The following is a 22,069-nucleotide window of genomic DNA, read 5'->3' as shown; positions in this document are numbered from 1 at the left end:
TCCCCTTGCTTAGCCCCAACGTCCCGGGGGGGTGCCTAACACTAAGTCCGCCCCGGGGCCCCTAGCCTACCACCCCCGCGCAGCTGTCCATGCCGGCTTACCTTCGATCGGTAAGCCGGGTGTCGGGCTCCCGGCGTAGATCTAATGACAGGCGTCAGGATTGCCGGGATTAGACAGTCGGGAAGCCGGCGGTCAGGATTATGTCCGTCAGCTTCCAGACTGCTTACCGTGAGTACCACCGCGATTTGCTGGATTTGTATACTTACAGGGCTGCAAGCAGCTTTGAGCAAATTCAGGCTGCCGTAATGTGCGGCTGTTGGCCCACAATGCATTTGCAGGTAATTGGATTGACCTAACAGGTTAAATTTGAACTGCTAATGCCAGGCAAAGCCATGACAGTAAGTTTGTCCAACTGTTATGAATACTTACAGTCTGTGTCTGGTACGTGGTAGAATGTTTATGGCTTCGTCCAGCACTTTCAGGCCTGATTCCCAGTCACTGTTATCTGCATAAATGTTGAAGAGCAGCTCATAAAGTGCAGCTTTCAGGCTGAATTCCTCATTAAAGTGATCCGAATCAGTGGCGGTAGCTGAAACACAATATATACATAGTATTACTGTCAAATGGCTTAGTATGTGAAATCACAAGGCTATAAATGGGGTGGCTGTTTTCTTTAAGATATCTGGGAGAGGGATTTTGTGAAAAATCAGAGCTACAGTTCCTGTATGTAACTACACAGAGTAACTGATGGACACAGACAGTACAATCAATCTCACAGTACTAACAATGAATAAATAACATATGCAAGTCAGATAAAATATGCCAGATTTAATCAAAGATATAGAAAGATACAGAAAATGGAACGTATCCATAAAAATAACACACACAGCACATTTTACAAGTAACACACAATGCCATTCAGTTAAAAATCTGAATATCAATGCATAATGGAGCCCACAGACTAATAGCAGTAATGTCTAAGCATAACCTTATGAGGTATATTTACTAAGGTGCAGGGTTTTAGAAGTGGAGATGTTGCCCATAGCAGCAGCCCCAGGGGTATACACACACACACACACACACATATATATATATATATATCCCTAGGACTGAAAACCGGCTGTTTTATTACATTTTAAAATGTTCAAAAAGTCTTATATGACCAATAAAGCAAACTCTGGCCCAGTATTGAGATCCTTGGATGTAATTAGCTGAGCCAATGTTTGATGTAATGCTGCATACACACTAGATGATAAGTCGGACGATATCAACGATAACTATATCGTTCATCGCGTTCAATATCGTGTGTATATATCGCCCGTACCTGCAGGGCAACCTGACGATAGTTAGGTTCTGCAAGTACGAGGATGAGGGAGGGTGCCATCACTGAACGATATCGTTAACTATATCGTTCAGTGTACATGCTCAATGTCTTTGTATAAAACCACCTAAAGAGGAGAAATGGAGGTGTTCCCATAGCAACCAGATTCTAGCTATTATTTTATAGAATGTACTAAATAGAAATGATAGCTATTATCTTATTGGTTGCTATAGATAATACCCCAACTTGTCCTCTTTAGAAAGTTTGACAAATGTCTTCCTAAAAAACTGTCTTAGGGGGAGATGTATCAAACCTTGGAGAGAGATAAAGTACCAACCAATCAGCTTCTGTCATGTTACAGGCTGTGGGCCGTATTCAATTAGCGGCAAAAACAGCCGTTATTCACAAAAAACCCTGCAATATTTTCGCCAAAAAACAGGCGAAAACGGCAAACTGGCGAAAATGGAGAAAAAAAACTGGAGAAAAGTTTTCTCCATCCGAGACCAGGAGAAAAAAAATGCTAAATCCCTATTTTTGGCCTCAAATGTGGGGATTTCTTTCAGAACCCTTTGGATAATGATAAATTAGCGAGAAATTTTTTTTTTTAAGTTGCGCAAAAAAAACCGTTGAAAATTATAGAAAGCTATTTTTTTCCAGGAAATTACTGTTCCACGTAAATTGGGGGTATGTTAAAATGGGTGCAAGTATATTTTTGTGTCGTAAAAACGCAATTTTAAAAACCGCCTGCTGCAACCGCGTGCAATGTTTAAAACACTTGACGCAATTTTTTTCTCCATTTTCGCTTGTTTGCAGTTTTCGCCGTTTTTTTTTTTGTTTTGTTTTTTTCGAAAAACGGACGTTTTTGCCGCTAATTGAAATTGACAGTTAGGAGCTGATCAGTTGGTACTTTATCTCTCCCAAGGATTTATACGTCTCCCCCTTAAACTCTCTCCAAGCTTTTATACATCTCCACCTTAATGTCCATTTCTAGTCTCAATACTAGTGAAGTTTTTGTATTTTTGGGATTACAAGGAATAAATGTTTGCATAAATAGATAGGAAAAAACGTTCTTATGTCCTATAAAAACAACTTGTTAAGCTTCAGTCTTTTATTGGTTACGGCCTCTTTTATAATAAAATGCTGTCTCCAGAACATGGAGAAGAGGATGTCATGGGGATTTTCATGCTGTACACACTGGTACTTTATAGAATGAGAAAAATAGCTAGAGCAAAGAGTTCTCCTCCTTTTCAGTGGCACACCCAGGGGGGAGTACTGAGTACCTAGAAACCCCTCCCGCCCCTTTCATCCCCGTAGATGGGCCAACATTTTTTGTCCTCACACACAGTGGCCACCTGTCACCTCTCTCTCAGCCCACGATATGTGTATACAGGAGTGGGGTCAGTGAAGGCTGCTCCAGCACAACACTGTCCCCTATTGAATACAATAACAGAGAAAATACACTGCTGGGCATCTAAAACAGTCCAAAATGTTCTCAATAGAAATGTTTCATTCGGGTTAGCATTCTCATTGTGCAACAGGGGGAGCTCCAATCAGACCCTCAGTGTCACATATGTGTCATATATCACTAATTTTATATAAAGATCCAATTCTTCATGTCAGCTGAGACTGGACACTAATGACTAATACACAATACCTTCAGGGGGGAACTGGCCGTACACTGCATTGATGTACCTTCAGGGGGGAACTGGCCGTACACTGCATTGATGTACCTTCAGGGGGGAACTGGCCGTACACTGCATTGATGTACCTTCAGGGGGGAACTGGCCGTACACTGCATTGATGTACCTTCAGGGGGGAACTGGCCGTACAATGCATTGATGTACCTTCAGGGGGGAACTGGCCGTACACTGCATTGATGTACCTTCAGGGGGGAACTGGCCGTACACTGCATTGATGTACCTTCAGGGGGGAACTGGCCGTACAATGCATTGATGTACCTTCAGGGGGGAACTGGCCGTACAATGCATTGATGTACCTTCAGGGGGGAACTGGCCGTACACTGCATTGATGTACCTTCAGGGGGGAACTGGCCGTACACTGCATTGATGTACCTTCAGGGGGGAACTGGCCGTACACTGCATTGATGTACCTTCAGGGGGGAACTGGCCGTACACTGCATTATTAACTGTGATTTTATTTATGCTTAGGAGAACATATAAATGGGACAACGTCTGACAGATCTAGCTGTTTTTTAAGTATTGTTACTAATTCATTACATACCTTGGGGATTATCTGGGGCATGCGGTGAACGGCTTAGAACATCCATAGTAGACCACAGGCGACATAACGTGACGGTGGTATCATGTTCTGACACCTAGCAAAGCAAAATGTAATATTAATGTACAGAATGTAAGTCCATCCCGTTAGCATACCCCCAGGGCACTTTTATATTCTCAATACCGTTATCTGAATGTCTATGAATTAAGGCCTGATATTGATTCTCACATAATGTAGCTACAATTCTGTATGCTTAGTGCGATCGTAGGTCATGTGCTGCTATCCGCTCGTATTCTGAGTTATATGCATCTATGTGATCACACTGCCTGCAGCCCACTGGCTGCCAGAGCAACCATCACCACTAGTAATGTGGCTTATATAGCTACCCTCCAGGCTAGATGCAATAGATGTGACCTGTATAATCCATATGCATGACTCAGTATAGATCCCCACACTAGCTACATGCCAGTGACATGCCCATGGGACACTTTCCTTATGTACGACACACAGTAAAACACTCAGCAGTCGATGAGAAGTGTCTGAGACGCATACGAGTTTGCTTGGAGCTGCTCACAGATGCGCGTGTCGCCAGCAGGTCATGCGTGGTTTGCAAAAAAGCGATAGGTGGCTGCACCTACCACGCATGCGGGCTTGCATGCGACTCCGCCCCTTAATCACTAAATGAATCATTGAGTTGACTGTAAGCTCTGTGAACAAGGCTCACCTTACTTAAAGAAAGTTTTTTCTTTAGAAATGGTTAAAAATAATAAGTTTTTTTTTTTTCAAAGTACAATAAATGAAATAAATAAATTTCATTCACCAATGTTCCTTTGTAGGCAACTTTTTAAATGACATTTACTTCTGCAGAAAAACATATTAAACTGACTTACCATGAGTATTGTGGGGTTAAGATGAACAGCTAATTTATGTTTCATCTTCTTGCTGAACTACGACTCCAAGGGACATATTTATAAAAAAACAAGAGATATGGTAAGAACTTACCTTTGTTATCTCTGTTTCTACGAAGTCCATAGGGTCCACAGGGTTGACCTTGGGGTATAGCTGGATCCGGATCCACGGGCACCACGCAGTTAAAGCTTTGCTGCTCCCAGGATGCACTTGGGTCCGTCCTCTATACTCCGCCCCCGAGCCACAGGCACCCCAGTTGGTAAGCAGCCAAGGCCGGAGGAGGAGACTAAACAGAGAGAAGGAAGACTGGAACACACCAGAAACCATACTCACAGAAATGGGAGACGGAAAACCGGTGACCAGTCACATAGCCCATATGAAGCCAGGTGCGTCAGGGTGTGCGCCCTGTGGACCCTATGGACTTCGTAGAAACAGAGATAACAAAGGTAAGTTCTTACCATATCTCTTGTTTTCTACTTCAGGGTCCATAGGGGGTCCACAGGGTTGACCTTGGGGATGTCCCAAAGCAGTTCAACTAAGGGCGGGGACGCTCCTGTGCTGAAAGGAGCACCCGGTGCCCGAAGGATGCATCCTGAGAGGCGAAAGTGTCAAATGCATAGAACCTCAAAAACGTTTGAATTGAAGACCAAGTGGCCGCCTTACACAGCTGAACAGCGGAGGCGCCACGTCTAGCAGCCCAAGAGGGACCCACAGAACGAGTGGAATGAGCCTTAACAGAGGCTGGCACAGGTAAACCCTCCTGTGCATAAGCTTCACAAATAACGGAACGAACCCAACGGGCTAACGTTTGCTTGTCGGCAGGCCAACCCCTCTTGTGAAAACCGAAGAGGACAAACAATGAATCCGACTTCCTAACCGAAGCAGTCCGGTCCACATAGATTCTAAGTGCACGGACTACATCTAAGGAAGCCTCACCAGCTGAAAGATCAGGTGACTGAAAAGCTGGCACAACAAGCTCCTGATTAATGTGGAACTTTGAGACCACTTTGGGCAAAAACTCAGGACGAGTGCGGAGCACCGCTCTGTCCTGGTGAAAAATCAGAAAAGGAGGGCGACAGGAAAGCGCCCCCAATTCTGACACCCTCCTGGCAGAAGCAATTGCCAGGAGAAAAACAGTCTTAAACGTCAGCCACTTGAGCTCCACCGACTCAAGCGGCTCAAAAGGAGGACCCTGCAAGACCCGTAGTACCACCGCCAAGTCCCAAGGAGCCACCGGAGGCACGAAGGGAGGCTGGATCCTGAGAACACCCTGGAAAAAGGTGTGAACATCTGTCAGTGTAGCAATCCGTCGTTGAAACCACACGGACAAAGCAGACACATGAACCTTCAGAGAGGCAAGGCGTAAGCCGAGGTACAAACCTGATTGAAGGAACTCCAAGATTCTGGAAACCCGGAACACCTGAGGATCATAGCTTCTGGATTCACACCACCGAAAGTAAGTGTGCCACACCCTATGGTAAATCCGTGCGGAGGCAGGCTTGCATGCCCTAAGAATGGTACCAATGACCGAACTGGAGAAACCCCGAGACCTTAAGACGGCTGTCTCAAGAGCCACGCCGTCAAAGACAGCCGACCCAGATCCGGGTAAAGGCAGGGCCCTTGAGACAAAAGGTCCTGACGCTGAGGAAGAAGGTACGGAGCGTCGATGGAGAGGCACCTCAGATCGGAGTACCAAGGACGTCTGGGCCACGCCGGAGCTACCAGCACGAGCGTGCCGCCGTCCTGCTTGAATTTCCGCAGAACCCGAGGAAGCAGGGATATCGGAGGAAACAGATACGCCAGGTGAAATGTCCTTTTCACCGACAGCGCGTCTACCAGACAGACGCCTGCGTCTCTTGTCCTTGACCCGTAAACGGGCAACTTGTGATTGTGACAGGAGGCCATCAAGTCCAGCTCCGGCAGCCCCCACCTGTCCACGAGTAGCTGAAACACCTCCGGGTGAAGCGACCATTCCCCGGGATGCACGTCGTGACGGCTGAGGAAGTCCGCCGCCCAATTGAGGAGTCCGGGAATGAAGACTGCCGAGATCGCTGGAATGTGACACTCCGCCCAAGCAAGAATGCGAGACACCTCCGACATCGCTGCCCGACTGCGAGTTCCTCCTTTGTGGTTGATGTACGCCACCGTGGTGGCGTTGTCGGACTGCACCTGAACCGCCCTTTCGTGAAGAGCGGGGCCGGACGACTGCAGGGCCCTGTATACTGCCCGCAGTTCCAGGATGTTGATGGGGAGAAGTGCTTCTTCCGCGGACCAACGACCCTGAAGCGATAATGAGCCAGTCACTGCCCCCCAACCCCGGAGACTGGCATCAGTTGTGAGCAGGACCCAGTCCGGGATCCAAAAGGGGTGCCCCTCGACCAGATGCGCTGTCTGAAGCCACCAAGCCAAAGACTGACGAACCTCCGGGGACAACACCAGCATCTGAGAGCGGATCCGGTGAGGTAACCCGTTCCATTCCGATAGAATCAGCCCCTGCAGGGGCCGGGAATGGAACTGGGCAAATTCCACCATGTCGAATGTCGACACCATGGACCCCAGAACTCTCACAGCCGAATGGACCGACAGGTGGCAACTGCTAAGGCAACTGTGTATCCGCAGCTGCAGGGAGGAGACCTTCTCCGGAGTCAGGAAAATCCGTTGCTGATGAGAATCTAGCAGGGCTCCCAAGTGAACCATCCGCTGTGATGGAATCAGGGAGGACTTTTTCCAATTTATCAGCCACCCGTGCGCTTGCAGGCAAGCGATCGTCAGGTGGAGATGTTGAAGCAGTACCTCCGGGGAGCTCGCCAGCAACAGGAGGTCGTCCAGATACGGCAGCAGCCGTACATTCTGGTTCCGAAGATGTGCGGCCATGACCGCCATAATCTTCGTGAACACCCTCGGTGCCGTGGAGAGGCCAATGGGTAGCGCCCGGAACTGAAAATGATGTTGAAGGATAGCGAACCTCAGATACCGCTGGTGCGAAGGTGCTATCGGAACATGGAGGTAGGCGTCCTGGATATCCAGGGACACCGTGTAATCCCCCGGTTCCATTGCCAGAATGATGGAACGTATCGTTTCCATCCTGAACTTGGGAACTCTGAGGAATTTGTTCAGAGACTTCAAGTTGAGGATAGGGCGATGAGAACCATTGGGTTTCTGCACCAGAAACAGAGAAGAATAGTACCCCGTTCCTCGTTGTAATTGCGGAACGGGAACAATGACCCCTGCTTTCAGCAAGGACTCTACAGCTTCCTGAATCTGTAAAGTCTTGGTCATATCCTGAGAAGGACTCGTGCAGAAAAACTGGTGGGGCGGTCTGTGCCGAAAAGACAGGGCGTACCCCTGGGAGACCACTTCTCGAACCCAGGCATCCGTGGTGGTATTGTGCCAGCACTGGGTAAATAGAAGAAGTCGGCCTCCCACTCTGGGGTCCCCCAGAGGGAGGCCCGTCCCATCAGGCAGAAGGTGCTTGGAAGAAGGGCGCCTGCTTGGAAGAAGGGCGCCTGGCACTCCAGGCCTGCTTCTTGGGCTTAGAAGCGGCCTTGGTCGCCGACTGCCTCGGGAAGGACTGACCTTTGGCCTTGCCCTGAACCCGAAAGGACCGAAAGGAAGAGCTCCGTACCTTGTAGGTGCAGAAGCCGAAGGGAGGAAGGCTGATTTAGTCTCCAGTCCCTTTTTGGAGTCTGCGTCAGCTCTCCAAGACCTCAGCCACAAGGATCGACGCGTCGACACAGCTGCAGCCGACACCCGAGAGGTCAGCAGGCTTGCATCTAACGATGCTTCCCCAATGTAGGAAGCCGCATCCCTCATTTGTCCTATCAACGCTCTCTGGATCTCCAGAGCATCTTCCGGAAAGGTATCCTCCAAAGCGTTGGCCCAGCTCTCGATGGCCTTAGCCACCCAAGAGATGGCCATGGACGGACGGTCAACCGCCCCCGAGAGAGAGTAGATAGACTTTAAACAAGTCTCCACTTTCCTGTCCGTGGGATCTTTCAGGGACGAGATCGACGGCAAAGGCAGCGTAGCGCTTTTAATTAAGCGGGTAACGTGGGAATCCACGGCAAGCGGAGTTTCCCACTTCGTGCAATGAGCCTCAGGAAAAGGATAGTTTGAAGCCAACCGTTTCTGCGGTTGGAACCTCTTGCTGGGCAACTGCCAGGCCCCTGTCATATGATCCGTTAACTGGTCGGACAGGGGAAAAACCGTCGAAGCTACTTTGGCCTTCTTAAAATTAGGGTACTTCGACCTGGGAGCCGGCGCATCTTCCTCAATATGAAGGATGGCCCGCACCGCCCTAACCAATGCCGGTACATTAATGGCGGACTTAGCCTCCACCTCCTGGGCCCCAGCACCCGAGTCAGAGTCTTCATGGATCTCCCCGTCATCCGAAGACACGTCCGTGTCCGTAAACTGTGCCGCCAATGAAGCAGGAACAGGTCGCTTGGCAAATCACTGTGCAACATAGTTTGAAAACCCGATGATGAAGCCGCCAGGCTCTGAACAGAGCTGGAGAGGACATCCACCCAGGGAGGGGGTACCGTTTGAGGATACCCCTGAAACGGTACCATCGACTGCTGCGGTACCGTGGGAGATTACACGTATACAGGCAAACCCGCATAAGGACCCACAGTGTGAGACCCGGGAGGAGACTGCACCAGACGCGTTACGCCTGGGGAATGGGGGATGGTAGGCTGGGGCAACGCCCTAGAAGGGACCGCAGTCGGGACCGCCAGCCGGTCCGTGATCGACGCCAGCACTTGTGTAAACATCGCCCACGGAGGATCCTGCGCCACTGGGGGTTTAGAGGGACCAGGTACCAGCTGGCACCGCCCGCACAGACCGTCCTGAGACAAATCCGCCCCGTCAACCCCTGCCGAACAGCGTCAGCAGGAAAACAACACAGGAGCCACGGAGCGCTCATTCTCCTCATCAGATATGACACAAAACTTTTGCAATAAAAAATGTATCATCGAAAAGAGGTAACGCGTATAACACCCACGCACTCCCAAGTATGCAACACAAACAGCCCACAATCTGGTACTGAGTAGCACACCACTGTATGTGACGGACCTCACAAATACGTAGATCTATATAAGTGAGGTACACAGAAAGAACACCCCTCCCCCACGCACCTGCGGGCCATAGGAGAAGGAAAGGGATAGGTAAAAAGCCGACAGTAAGTAGAAATAAGCACAGACAGCAGCACTAGCAAAAGTCACATACCATGCAGGAAGTATACTCACTGCACCTTCAGCTACAATCAACCTCCCAGATTCAGTGTCTGGGAGGGCTATAGCGCTGCGAACGCTGTCCTTTGCAGGGGGGGAGGTACGTAGGGGAACCGGTCCACTGAATCCGCCTGGGAGCTCTGCGATGCTGCCTGGAATATGGCTGCCGGAGAGCACTGAGGAGGAGTGGCCAGGAGATAACAGCCCAGCGACGCCAGCACACATGAGAGAAGGCGCGCTGGGCTGAGGGGAGGAGCGCTAAAGCAGGGAAGGCTGCCTCCCCTGCTAGTATTAAACCCCCAGGGAAGCCGGTTCCCCGCCGGTACTTACAGCCTGGAGGCCAGCAGACACGCGGGGTATTCCAGAGTGGGGGAGCCCGCCGCCGCTACTAGCGCCGCCGGTCTGTCCCCTGAGACCGGCGGCTGAAAGACTGCATTTGTTCCTCGCGTGCAGCGCTTACCTGGCCCCGTGGAATCCGGCAGCAGTAAGTGGGAGCTTCCGGAGCCACGCTAGTACTGACTCCGGGGTCCCGCTGCGATCCCCAGATCAGTACTGGCGTCGCAGCGCCAGCGGGGCTGTTGGAGCGGCAGCATAGACGTCCAGATGGACAGTCTTATGCTGCCGCTCTGAAGATAGTAAAAAATAAAGAAATAAAATCTTTTAAAAATAAAAATAAAGCTTAGGGGCTGCTTATGCAGCCCCACCGCGCAGGGTGACCAGACTCCGGCCGGGCACCAACTAAAACTGAGGTGCCTGTGGTCGGGGCGGGGTATAGAGGAGGACGGACCCAAGTGCATCCTGGGAGCAGCAAAGCTTTAACTGTGTGGTGCCCGTGGATCCAGATCCAGCTATACCCCAAGGTCAACCCTGTGGACCCCCTATGGACCCTGAAGTAGAAAAAAATATTTTTGGGATATTCCCTGAAAACACCCGTTTCTGGGAGATACCTGCAAATATTAACTTTCTCCAGGATATCCTCTGCGATCACCCATTTTTGGCCACAAAAGCAGCCGCCATAGTTTCTATGAGGCTGCTAAATGCTCAAATTTACTAGCTTAGCCTCGGTATTGTAGCTACTGCCATCTGAATATGGTGTTAGCCATTGTAGCCTATGGGCTACACTCAATCCAAGGGATCCCTCCCCCACAATGGCTGGTTGCACATGCGCAGTGTGATGACAACGCATGTGCATTAGTCACTGCATGTTTTTTTTTTTTATACATCCTGGCGGCTCAAGAGGTGGAACTGCAGCGCAGTCCAAAATTTCAAATAGGGGAGCTACACCAACTGCCACCCCAATTGCTGCCAAACATCGCCGGCCGGGACTCACTGGCAGTTGGTGTGGTTCCCCTGTTTGAATTTTGGACTGCACTGCAGCCCCACCTCTGGAGCCACCACTGCTGGTAATCCTTAATTTTGTATTGCAGCTATAAACAGTGATAAGAAGTAATTATCAGAGTCAATTTCGGATAATAAAATATGCCCCCAAGTATGATCGGTCAACAAAAGGCTGGCAGATCATATTAGAAACTAACTCAATAAGGGTTTGAGAACCATAAGAAATGTCTGACTGTTCAAATATGTTCCACAGTGTATATATATATATATATATATATATATATATTTATATATATATATATACACACTACAGAGATTCACCCCAGCTTACATCATAACATTTAATTTAAGTAAACCACTTTTCTCTGCATGAAGAGCCAACAGTCCATTGCCATAAAAATCAATATCATTCCCTTTAAAAAATGTTGGCACAAGAAATAAATTCATAAGTTAATAAAATATAAAGAGGGGAAATATGCCCGAATTATGAGTACAGTATGTTTTGTCCTCAATTTATTTTCCTACAAAGTTGTTAACTTTTGTGTATACGTAGCATTCTATCGTTATTAAATGGACTGTACCTTATGAGGTTCAAAAAGGTGATTTCTAATATCAATATTAATTTGAAGTAGTTGATGAGATATTCATTAAAACATACAGATTTTTGTAATGAACACTAAAGTAATGATGAGAACCTACAGATTATTCAGACATTATTTACAGGAATTTGCAGAGATATCTTAAACTTTTGTATTCTAAACAGCATTTATGGGCTTCTCCCTCTCTGCAGTAGATGAGGCGTATGTACACTAACCTTCCTGTCACCTGATACACCCCCTTCCCTAATCCCATTGACTAGTAGCCATCCTTGACCTATTTTACAACCATATAATACAGAAAGCATCAGTGACCACCATATACTACAGACAGCATTAGTGACTACCATACAGTATACTGCAGACAGCATTAGTGACCACGATATACTACAGACGGAATCTCTATGTAATGCCGGCTGTCGGGATGCCTCCTGTCAAAATACAGACATCGGAATCCCAATGGTTGGTATCCCGAAAGGTGTCGTGTACGTATACTTACCCTCCCCCCTTCTCCCCTAACCCTCCCCATTAGTGCCTAAACCTAAGTCTCCCCCCCTCGTGCCTAAACCTAACCCTCCCAGTGGTGCCTTCACCTAACCCTCCCCCCCTAGGGGTGTCTAACCCTAACCCCCCCCCCCAAAACCTAACACTAACCCTGCTATGCTACCTAAACCTAATCCTCCCCCCCCCCCCACGGCTAACACTAAGGACGCCCCAGACTTACCTTGTTAGGGCTGGCGTCCTTCTGTGTTCTGGTGTCAGGATTAAGATAGGTGACGGTATTTCGAAGCCTATCTTAAGTCCTGTGTCAGACTTTCAGCGTCAGGATTGAGACTGGTGGTATCGCGGCCGCTGGTCTAATAACAACATCCCCTACAGACATTTGCAACCGCCATATTATAAAGACAGCATTAGCAACGGTCATATACTACAGACAACATTAGAGATCTCCATGTACTACAGACAGCATTAGTGACCGCCATATACTACAGACAGCATTAGTGACTGCCATATAATACAGACAGCATTAGAAACTGCCCTATACTACAGACCAGACAGCATTAAACTCCTAATTACATCCCCCAGTCTCATAACAAATACCTTAGTCCTATTCAACACCATTAAATCATTAACCCCTTATTCTTAATATTACCTACCATAAACTAGACCCCCCCCCATTACCCTAGCTTACCTGTTGGGGATCTCTTCTGTTGAATCTGTATCTCTCCTGTAACAGTCACGCAGCAGTGCACAGGGAAAGAAGCAGTTGTCTGTCAGGCAGCTCCCTCTGCGGCTACTACTGTGAGTGAGGAGGAGGCAGGGCCATACACAGACAGGCAGATGAGAGAGCAGCCGTGCAGCTTGTTGCTGCAGAGTGTGACCACTGGGTAGGTATGACTTTAGAATGACCCATCTCTTCACTGTTCTCTGGCATCGCAGCTGTAAAACCAGATCCCTTGCTTACATCTCCCTCTATCTGTCACCTGGGGAACATCACTCGCCTGACCACCCCTCCAGCTACGCCCCAGTATACACCATCCACACTGAATGCCAAAAGTCATGGGATAGATGCCTAATATCATGTAGGATCCCCTCTAGCCTGGCAAACTGAAGCAACTCCACGTGGCACTGATTCCACAAGTGGACGGAAGACTTCTAGTGAGATGTTGACCTCTGCCATCTGGATAGCTTCCCAAAGCTCCCTGATATTTGTAGGTGCAGGATCTTGGGTGCAAATGGACCTCTCTACCACATCCCATAAATGCTCGATTGGGTTCATGTCAAGCAAACGTGGTGGCCACACCATTTGTAGGAACTCTCCTGAATGCTCCTCAAACCAATTCTGAAAACCTTGGAACCTTGGGCAAGCCGGCTGTCAGGATCCCGGCATCGGCATATCCCCTCTTGTCAGGATTCTGGCGCCTGTGTTTTGTCCCTAGTTCAGGATTCCAGCTCTGGGATTTTGTCAACCGGCATGCAGATTGCCTGCATTTTAACTAAATCCCGCATTTGGTACCTCCTGCATTGAATGTGGATGAGATTTTATGACAGTGCCGCTTGTCTGTTACTCCGGACAAGTTAGGATCCGCGGGTAGCGGATCATCCCGGTGGCAGGTCCCAGCCGTAGTTGTGACTGGGATACTGCATCATGTCTGCTCCTTGTACCGGCTGTTGCAGGCAGCTGGAAATCATGTCTGTGTACAGCTCATAGCCTGTCACTCTTGCCTGTCTCTGTGCAGAGCTCAGGTGCACACTAGCCTGTGATTAGGAAAAGCTCTCAGCAGGAAATGGCTCTGATTGGACCCTGCACCTCTTAAGTTACAGCCAGCCCTGCACTCAGTGCCGGTTATACTGTGACTACCAGTGTATGTGGCTCTGTTCACAGTTACCAGAGTTCCTGCCGGTCTACCTAGTTCAACTGTTCTTGTATCCTGATCCTGTCAGTATGCAGGCCTGCTGTATGATTACCACAGTTTTGTCTAGTTGTGTTGGTTAATTCCCAGCTATTCTACCAGCAGTGTTCTCCACCTCGCTGACTCCAGTTTGTGTTTCTGCTGCGTCTGAGTACACCTGTCTGCTGTCTGGTTCCTGCTCCACGGTTTTGTTCCAGCCACGTCACGGCCTTGTTCCAGTCACGTCACGGCCCTCAAGGCCGCTACGTCTTGTCTCAGTCGTACTCAGCCCTCAAGGCTGCACTGTCTAATGCTTGTCTCTACACGGCCCTCAAGGCTGCTTTGTCCTGTCTCAAGTCGCACTCAGGGCTTGATTCAGATCCGTTCGCTAGGCTGCGTTTGCACGTAGCCTGCCAATGTTTGCAATCTGCTCATGCGTACAAGACGCAGTGCGTGAACTAGTCCATGCGATCGGGAAGCCTTCACACCCTATACATATACACTCCGCAAGCATGAGTGACAGAACAAGCTGTTTGTGGGTGGTGACAGGGGTTGGTCGATGGTAACGGGTGTGTGGTGGTGCGCATGCGGGCGTCTGTGCATCTGAATGCCGTTTCAGGGGTGTGCATAATTAAGACGCAACGTCAGCATGCACGGCACATGGCTGAATTAAACACAGCAGCACTCACAGTGCTTGCGGTAGGGTACGGTCAGCCACAAGTGCTGCGTATGGGTCTGATGTTACCGATTGTTTAATACACTTCCTGGAAATGACGTATGTTACTAAGGGAAAGTGGGTGTCTTGTGTCAGGCTGGTGGGCATCTAAATACATACCGCGATCACACGGCAAGATGTAGTGGGCGTGCTAATGTCTTGCTAGCGATCGCGGGATTTGCATACTCCGGCTGCTGACGGCATCCTAGTGAATGGGTCTGAATCAAGCCCTCAAGGCTGCACCATCTAGTTCTTGTCACACCAAGTCCCTCAAGGCCGCTTCATCCAGTCTCAAGTCGTACCTCCAGGCTGCACGGTCTAGTCCCTGTCTGTATCCAGTTTTACAGTATGTGTATCTTGTTTTGTCAGTCTTGTCCGTGCCAATCCAGTCTTGGCTGTCTTGTCCTTGTCAGTCCAGTCTTGCCAGTCTTGGAGCTTTTACCTCGTGTCTAGTCATCCCTTGTATAGCATTCCAGCTGCACTACAGTCCCAAGACATTCCTCAGACCATAGTGACAAGCCGCTGCTTGTGTTCTCACTGTGTTGTGCCAACTTTCTGCAGGCTCGCTCCAGCTAGCTCCAGTGGTGGAAGGACTGCCACCTCATTATCCTGTATAGTCCTTGGTCAACAGTCCTGCGGTTTCATCTCCGTGTGAGATTCGTAACAGGACAATTCTGGCCAGACACAGCTGGTCAGCCACTACTCTGTCAATGGTGGGTGGTAATGCCTTCTATGAGATATTCCCGGTACACACGTGACACTGTAGATAGATGTTGATTGTCCACACAACTTTGGAAAAGGAATGTCCCATCCATCGGGCACCTCCTATCATGCGCCGTTCGAACTCTGATAATTCATGTCGCCTTTCCATGAGCAGCCTATACTGTGTTCAAACTGACTCAAGAGATGTCAGATTACAAATGATGGATGTCTGGGCATATCTAAGTTTCCACGGTACGGTGACACCACCTACCATTACCTTTACATACTGTTATCTCATGACTTTTGGCACTTCAGTGTATGTCATCTATATTAGGGTATACCTCACATTGTTAGAGAGTTATAAATATAACCATACATTTGTCGGATCCAAAGAAAGTAAATTGGCATTATATGCAGATGACGTATTGTTATCCATCAGAAATCATGTCCACTCACTCCACCCCACCACTGAACTTGACTTGTATGGTAATTTCTCAGGATATATATATAATCTCGAAAAAACAGAAGTTCTGGACTGTTATGGTTCACAGATAGATAAGACCACTTTAGATCGTCTTCTCCCATTCAATCGGCAACTCCAGAAGATAAAATATTTACGAATATTTATAACCAAATGTTATCATCAACTTTTTCAGGCTAATTTTCCTTGCGTACTTTCCCAAATTAAGTCAGATCTTGCTTTGTGGATATACCATTTTATATCCTGGATAGGTGGAATCAACGCTATCAAAATGACTATACTACCCAGATTTTTATTTCTCTTTCAGACCCTTTCTATCCATGTCCCCCGTTACGGTTTCAGATTTCTTAAATTCAATACCTATCGATTTATTTGGGCAGGCAGGCGTCCTCAGGTGCAACTCCTAGTTCTACAGAGACCCACTTAGGGAAGTGGTCTGGGTATCTGTAATTTTAAAAGCTATCAGTCTGTGCAGCTTGCTCCAGGCATTCTATGGAATAGCCCAGGTTCCTGCAGAGTATTGGTTTATCTTGAGGCTGAAGGTCAGGGGCTGCTCTCTCCTGCTTCCCTACTCCGGCTCCCACGGGCTCGATGGACGAAAAAGGTTCATAATCACCCCATAGTTTCTCCCCGTAAATATGGTCTTTCTCCATTTCCACCCCAATAATCCTGTTATCCAACTTTCCGGAATTCCTTCATGGTCTTGTCCCATCAGCATTTTCCCCTTGGCTGAAAAGTGGTATTAGATACCTAAATGATTTGTCCCAAAACACCTCCTTTCCCCTGTCCAATCTAAGTTCCACATCGCCTCTAAAACTTTTACCAATATTTACAATTACGACATTTTCACAAAGTTAAGAGCCATGTGGCAGAATGGGTCTCTCCCACATTCTGAGGAAAGGGTTAACCTCCAGTAGCCAGGGAGGAACCACATCATTTTCTCAATTAAGACCAGCTAAGGTATAAAAACCTGGTTAGAAGAGTTAGGCAGGGGGAATATGAGGGTGAGGTTGCACCTTCGGCAGCCCTCTCTATGCTGGACAACCTGAACCCTGACTTTGATGTGAATACTCTGCTTGTTTGAACTGCTGTCATACGTAAGTTGAATTGTTGTTCCTGAACTGCTGTTTGCCTTGAGTAAGAAGTCATTACACTGGCTATGCCTTTTCAAGTCTGGAATAAAAGCTTACTTGTTTGCAACATCTGAGACTCCCATTGGTCGGTGGGAACTTACCCGCTATAAGCCATCTTACATTCGTTATGCTTACGTCAGGGCTGATTTCTACATTGTACTCCGTGCTTACTCTTGTCTCAACAACTATACAGGACCCACACGAACTGGCCTGGAAGCGGGACTTGGGCGAGACATTAACTCTGATGACTGGGCAGAGATTCGGGAGCGTGCTACATTTTTTTCTTTTACCCCTGGCCATCCCACCGCCAAAATAAATTTATTAGGCATATTCTCTCAGGTGCCACCTGTAAGCTTGCAGCCATCCCTTCCATTATTAGCAGGGTATGGCATGGTCACCGCCTGGAGTTTATGACCAGCATTCTCAGGAACTCCTCTACATACTTTGACAAGATCTGGGGCCCTAGGCTATCCTTCTTCCCTGCTAGTTTTCCCTTCTCTTAATTCTCTCCTCCTACCTTTCCCTCTCCCACTCTTTCTTTGACGGGTCTAGCCACACCGTCTCCTTTCCCTTTCTTCTCCCTACTATCCTATTTTCTTTCCATAGTTCTTTTCTTTGATGTTTACTAATGTCATGTGATTGTGCATTTTTCTGTCTGTTATTTTATATTCTGTTGACCTTTAATAAATCCATTTGTCATGAGCGTTACCTAATATTTTCTATTTATTCCTCTCTTCTCCATAATACACCTACAGTAGTGAATATAATAAATTCTTGGATGGGGATCCTAACAAGAGTAATCACTACTCCATCAACTAGCCCCATACATGATGTCGGGTGCTTTTATTTGAAGTGAACTTTGGGATCAATCCAAATGCCGCTCACCAAATAATGGGGAACTGGACCTCAATAAAAGAAATGGCAAAAGACAAAGAGGAGAGGAGAGTGCACTGGACTTTATGTAGACAAATCACAAGTTCTTTTTTATTGTGTATTGTTGCCTTGTTGTCAGCTGGCAAGTGGCAAGATTATTACATATGTCCTTCCACATTATGATATCATTGTGTTTTTCGATTATTTACATGTTACATTATTGTTTTTATGTAATCAACATTAAATTACCAACCACTGACTTGCGCTCTCCTCCCCTCTTTTTCTCTATCCCCATACAACCCTCCCGCGAGCACAGAGAGGTAGCACAGGGTCAGCATGGAGGCACAATGGTTAGCTTTGTTGCCTTACAGCACTAATATCATGGGTTTGATTCCATCCAGGGCCCTATAGTGTGGAGTTTGTATGTTGTCCTGGTATTTGTGTGGGTTCCTTCCCGGTACTCAAGTTTCTGAATTGTGGGAGGAAACCGATTGGTAGGTTAATTGGCTTCTGGCAAAAATGAACCAAAGTGTATGCGAGTCCATGTCATAGGGAATACAGACTGTAAGCTTCACTCGGTCAGGGACTTATGTGAATCACTACATATTACCTGTAAAGCGTTGTCGAATATGTGTGCGCTAAATAAATAACTTAATAAATAAACAGTGCATCTCTGTGACAGATTTGCCCTTTCTTATAAAAAAAATACAGAACTAAGCAAAGACATATAGAAAATTAATTTAATTAAATGGCAAGAGGCATGATAAAATATACAAACGTTTCAAGTCTTCAAAACTACTTAAGTATTATAAAGAAGAATGCACCTGCCCATTTTTTATATTAAGATTTTAGAAATGATCTTAGGTGTTCCATCCCCACTACAAAAAGTGAACTTCTGTAACTTATCTACGTGTATTCTTTCTTCATTGGCAGTTATGTGACTACACTAAGCACCCATGATATATTGTACATACATTACCCTCACTTGTGTATTATACAGTGATCTATATAATGCTGTAAATAGAGAATGTCACTTATACTGTTACCTGGATAAGAATACAGCATTTAGTACTAGTAATAGAGATTTATATCAATACAACAGAGATGCTGTTATAAATGAACCTGTGACTTTGTACCTGTTTATGTTTGATGTCAGCCTCAGTAAGAGATTTGATAACACAAACAATAGAATCCTTTAGTAGTGCTCGTTCTTTAGCTGTCTGTATCAGCGCAGAGCACGCATACCAGAAATGTTTTGCTGCCTGTAATGTTAGAGCGGGGCTGCCAGCTTCACCACCAAATCTACAGATGGAGGATAACAGAATGAGCCACAAACCACAATAAATGCACAATATACTGTCAAATTTCATGCATGAAACTATGGTTAAATGGTAATCCACCTAAAGGAATATTTTGATCCAACATCCCGTTTCCCCCAACTAGCAGTTATTAAATCTCCTTGCCAGGGGTCGTCAGGCTATATCACCTCATGTGTTCGCTAAAACAGTACCTGACTAGCAATTATAACCATGAACAGTTCAAAGCCAACATTGTAAGATAAAGCCCTGGGTGAGGAGGGTTAAAACTTAAAATAGCAGACTGTAGGCAGCTAAAGATACCGATTGGTATAGGGGATTCTGGCAGAAGAATTATTAGGTTAGGGGCAATACTGTAACTAAGTGAACAGTGGCGTAAAGGCCCCCATTACACGGTGCAATAGAGTAGCCGATCCGAAGGATTGATACGATATTGCTACTATATCGTACAGTGTGTGGACATGATATCGGCCAGTGCACGCTCCCGTGCGGTCGTACATCGCACATCCAGATCTTACTGCATGTTCACTTGATCTGGGGATGCGATGTATGATCCCATGCAGCGCTATGCGGGTGGGGGGGGGGGGGGTGCCGGCATATCGGGCGGTCGACCACACAATCGCTCCGTGTGTGGGGACCGCCCGATATGTCGGCCATTGGATTGCAAGTCGCATTGCAAGGTGCATATCGCACCATGTATGGGGGCCTTAAGTCGTGTAGGAATATTTCACGAACTAGTCGGATCTCTAATATAGACCAATTACTAGTACATATGCATCCTTTACTACTGACACTTATTATATTTACCATGTTTACATAGTGCCTCACCAGATCAATAGGGCATTTTATAGGAATTTCATCCTACTAATGGGCCTCCTATGTAGCACTACAGTGCTGGTGCTCTGCTCTGGGACTCCCGCTGTTGGGTTTTAATCAGTGAATTTGTCACTGTAATTACAAGTCTCCAGCCACCTCTTCCTGGAAACCATGCAAAGCTACTCTCCGCGGTCTCAGTACAATAACTATACACTTGAATAAGGAGGCAGCCTCAGTGGTGATAGACAGAGAGCACATTAATACTTTGCTTAATTATCAAGTTTCTTTTTTTTCTGTTGTTTATATTGAAGCAATATTGCAGTACAGGAAAGATGCAACAACACACAACAATACCATAATGTCAAAATAACATTACGAACAAGAGAAAACAAGAGCATATAATAAAAATGATGAGGCATTGTCAGTAAAGGCATTGCATGATGGGACCATAAAATAAGAGGTTAATGCAACTATGGGAGGAGGACCAAAAGGATAAGGGAGGTGGTTGGAAGCAGGGGATGGCGTGTGAGAGAGATCTAAGTGGTAGATTTGTGAGAGGTAGTAGAATTATCAAGTCTCTTACAGTAGAAAGTTTATCAACTTCTTTAAAAATGACAGATTTTGCACTAAGGACGAGTACACATCAGACGACCAGCAAACGATGCGATGGTCGTCCAGATTTCCCTTGAACGCACAAACGATATAGTGCATAGTGTATACACACTGTGCAATCTTCCAAACGACCAAACAATATATTGTGCATTGTTTGGTCTTTTCATCGTTAACTATATAATTTTAACATATCACCTGGTCATCCAGTAATGTGTACACACTGCATGGTTTGAACAAAATCGTTAACAAGAATGTCAAATTGAGTTTCATGTAGGGGCGATCTGAAGATGCCGACAGACAACGCCGTGGGAGCGCACATAGGGCCCGATTCAGACCCGCTCCCTAGGCTGTGTTCGCGCGTAGCCTGCCGATGTTTGAAACGTGCGCATGCGTATAAGACGCGGTGCACGTGCGCGAACTAGTCCATGCGATAGGGAAGCGTTCGCACCCTGTACATAGACGCCTCGCTAGAATGAGTGACAGGACAAGCCGTTTGTGGGTGGTGACAGGGGTCGGTCGATGGTATGTGCGTCTTAACGCCGTTTCAGAGGTGTGCATAATTAGGACGCAGCTTCATGATACATGTCACATGGCTGAATTACACACTGAAGCACTCGCAGTGCTTGCGGTAGGGTATGGTCAGCCACAAGTGCTGAGTATGGGTTCGATGTTACTCGATGTTACCGATTGTTGAATACACTTCCTGGAGATGACGAGTGTTTCTAAGGGAAAGTAGGCATCTTAAGACAGGCTGGTGGGCGTCTAAATACACACCGCGATCACACGCCAAGATATAGTGGGTGTGCTAATGTATTGCTGTGCGATTGCGGGATTTGCATACTTTGGCAGGTGATGGCTGCATGCGAACGCATCTAGCGAGCGGGTCTGAATTGGGCCCATAGTACGTACACATTTGACAATTTGTCGTTCCGATCTGTTGAAAATGGGCAAATCGTTCATAATATTGTCTTAATTCCCCATGGTGACAATAAGAACCGTTTGGCACGCAATTGTTAAACAACATGTCACCTGTTGTGTAAATTACTGTACAATACTTAGCAGAAAGTTGTTTCTATTCGTATTTTGCAGTTTGACTATTTATGACCTACCACAAATTAATAAATTGTGATAAGAACAAGTACTACAAAATAAAACGTACCTTGCACTTATTTCAAAGGCGTTAATGGCAGAGAGACGCAGGTGTTTTTTTCCAGCCATATTGCCCATTATGCTTTGACCCTGAATGCAGGCAGCGGTGCTCAACATTTCACATGCCAGTGTAGAACTGCACCTACAATAGTCACAAATGATTTATTATTACAAAATAAACAGCACAAGCCATCAGATAATTTACATATTCCCATAATAATCAGTTGGACAATTATCATTTTAACA

At 46.9% G+C, this 22,069-nt stretch overlaps 1 protein-coding gene across 2 annotated transcripts in view; it reads right to left on the bottom strand.

Moving 5' to 3' along the window:
- CFAP46 (cilia and flagella associated protein 46) overlaps positions 1–22,069 on the bottom strand; it is a 351,236-nt gene that overhangs the window by 155,465 nt on the left and 173,702 nt on the right. For both annotated transcript variants that reach the window (XM_088476936.1, XM_088476935.1), the window contains 4 exons: positions 21,834–21,965; positions 19,067–19,232; positions 3,563–3,656; positions 430–589 (listed from right to left, as the gene is read on the bottom strand). In XM_088476936.1, the coding sequence (XP_088333062.1) occupies positions 430–589; positions 3,563–3,656; positions 19,067–19,232; positions 21,834–21,965 (552 nt within the window). The remainder of the gene's footprint in view (positions 1–429; positions 590–3,562; positions 3,657–19,066; positions 19,233–21,833; positions 21,966–22,069) is intronic.

Source organism: Taudactylus pleione, unplaced genomic scaffold (assembly GCF_031769625.1).
Source record: "Taudactylus pleione unplaced genomic scaffold, aTauple2 ptg000198l, whole genome shotgun sequence".
NCBI lineage: Eukaryota > Metazoa > Chordata > Amphibia > Anura > Myobatrachidae > Taudactylus > Taudactylus pleione.
Note: the sequence above shows the minus strand (reverse complement) of the source record. Positions and strands in the feature narration are given on the sequence as shown.